The 2,500-nt window shown below is 47.2% G+C and overlaps 1 protein-coding gene across 1 annotated transcript in view; it reads right to left on the reverse strand.

Annotated features, from left to right (window-relative positions):
- LOC121696136 (histone deacetylase 9-B) overlaps nt 1-2,500 on the reverse strand; it is a 51,823-nt gene that overhangs the window by 48,500 nt on the left and 823 nt on the right. Inside the window, exon 1 of the mRNA XM_042077464.1 lies at nt 2,429-2,500. This exon is cut by the window's right edge and continues 823 nt beyond it. Within this exon, the coding sequence (XP_041933398.1) occupies nt 2,429-2,500 (72 nt within the window). The remainder of the gene's footprint in view (nt 1-2,428) is intronic.

Raw genomic sequence — 2,500 nt, forward strand, 5'->3', positions numbered from 1 at the left:
GAGCCGGGCTTGGGGTACACAGCAGCGACAAGCTCTGGGGGAGGGGGGTGGGGGAGTGCGGGGTAAACAGCCATGCTCTCAGTCACGCATGTTCCCAGCCTCCGTTTACTGCCACCGGAGAAAGGATAGTCTCTCAATTTCACATGCAAAATAAAAAAGAAAGCCACAAAACCACTGCTCCGTCAAAGCTACCAAGCCAGTTAAAAACACTGTATCCATGAAATACTGCATAAATATACAAGCCTGTAGTAACTCCGGAACAAAAGTCATGTTTCTATATTTAGGCTATTATATTTACAATGTTTTTGAAATTTGAAACAGCGCAAAAGAGATAATCTCGCTTACTCGCATTCACCACAGCTTCTGTCACAATGGTTTTCACAGATACTGAAACACTGTCTATGCAAAGCAGTGGTATTAATAGGTCCACTCATTCTCTATTTCTGGAGAACTTCTGATAATTTCCTCTTAGAAAAATCAGCAGGGTTTATCCTGTCTCAATGCATCTGACTTGTGGGAAGTGAACTTTAATGGGAAGCTTGCCACCCACCCACGAGCTGCTCTTTCAGTTAACCTTTCCTTTCTCGCCCCACACAATGTGACACATTCAGCGCCAAGCCCCTCCGATGAAGCGGCGACAAAGGAGAGAAAAGACTGAGTCATCTCTTAAAGTGGACGGGGTGAGTCACACAGTGCGCCGCACACAGCAAGGAAGACCCAGTGGGACCAGCGGCCAGCTACCGGCAACTGGTGACCAGCGCCAAAGAGATGTGACTTTGACGCGGCCTGTTGAGCTGCTAGCCCCAAAAAAACATCTCTCTCTCTCTCTCTCTCTCTCTCTCTCTCTCTCTCTCTCTCTTCCCGAACGCATTGAATTTCACAATTAACACAAAAAACTAACCCATGACTGGTGTCAAGCTCAAAGAAGACAAGCGACTTAGCGTTGAGCAACAGTATAGTGACGCGCCCTAAAAACAGACTCGAGGCCCTGGCTACTTCTCCTTGTCCTCCTGCCCAGAGGATTCAAGGGCAGCCCTTCCATCCATCCTTCACCAGGCCGGCAGATCCCTGAAAACAATACACCTTGTCAACGTTTAAAGGAACAAGTGCACTTTGTCGTACACTCGGGAGGCATGTAGCAATTTTCTCACACACTGATGTTATCTTTGGCTGCGAGTCAGGAAACATTTTACAGGGGTCAGAGCCATAAACAAAAGTTCCCCTGCCAAGATTTTTGAAGGCCAACGTGGTGTGAAGGTTTTCCTCCTTCTCCCTGACTCGCGACTGGTGTTGAATGCTTTATGGAGGCAGTGTACGCTATGGAAGTAATAAGAGCAATGTACATCCATTACGTCACACTCAACAGACTGAAGGGGAGCTCTGTCCAGGCCTTGATTGATGAGAGGACAAATGAACACACTTCTGTATCGCTCTCGGTCGTCAGCCCTGCCTCGCTTAGAATAGAAGTGGCACTACAGTGAGATGTCATTAACTGAGAAAGAGGGAGGGATGGAGAGAGAGAGAGAGAGAGAGAAATAAACTAGGAGGAAGAGAGCGAGAGAAAGTGCATGAGAGAGAGAGTTAGAGAAAGAAAGAGAGAGAGCGATAAAGGAGTGAGTGGAAAGGAGGAAGAAGATCCTGCCTAATTAAGAGCACTGACTAAAAGGATGAACACACTGCCCTGGTCTGAACTAATCCCTCTTTACTCGCACTCGAAACAAACACACAGCTTCCACACACTCCGTGGAGATGACCTATTTGAATTCAGGAAAACATGACAACACCACACACACACACACAACACAACACACAAACAAAAACCCAAACAGATACATGCACACACATGCACACACAAACAAACCTATATCCTCCTAGCACCTAAACCATGCATTCATCCGCATTCACAGCCCAAGCCACTCGCCTGTCACATCCAGACAAACATCCGCACTTCCAGTATCAGCGTTGCCATGATGTGCGTGACAACCAAAAATAATAATATCGACGAAACATCAAAGGGGACAAAAGACAGGAAGTGATTCAGCTTCCTCTTCTGAGGCATGTGCGTAGATCAACAAGCCCATTATAATCGTACCTGAGGAGCCTGCAGTGAACAGCACGCTGTTGCTCTGTCAGTGCTCTCCCCGAGACGAGCAGCCTCGCAGATGAAGGCAGCAACAACAGTATAGCAATAACAACACACAACAATAACAACAACAACAACACTCCCGTCCAAAACTTGAATGAACGTAGAGCAAGAGGAGCAAGAACACACTGGGGCTCGAGAGGAAGAGGAAATGGGTCCAACTGCCAGCCAGCGGTGAAACGAAGGAAGACAGAGAAGAGTAGAGATAGAGAGACTAAACAGTAGAAAGATAGAGATGAGAGAGGAAGATAGACAGAGATGACATGTTGTCTCTCGCACAGTTACCTGAGCCGATGACACTACTAGGCATGGTGTGTGCATCCAAGATTTTTCGTAGCCAGTCAGAAGGGATACGCG

Source organism: Alosa sapidissima, chromosome 21, assembly GCF_018492685.1.
Source record: "Alosa sapidissima isolate fAloSap1 chromosome 21, fAloSap1.pri, whole genome shotgun sequence".
NCBI classification, from domain to species: domain Eukaryota; kingdom Metazoa; phylum Chordata; class Actinopteri; order Clupeiformes; family Clupeidae; genus Alosa; species Alosa sapidissima.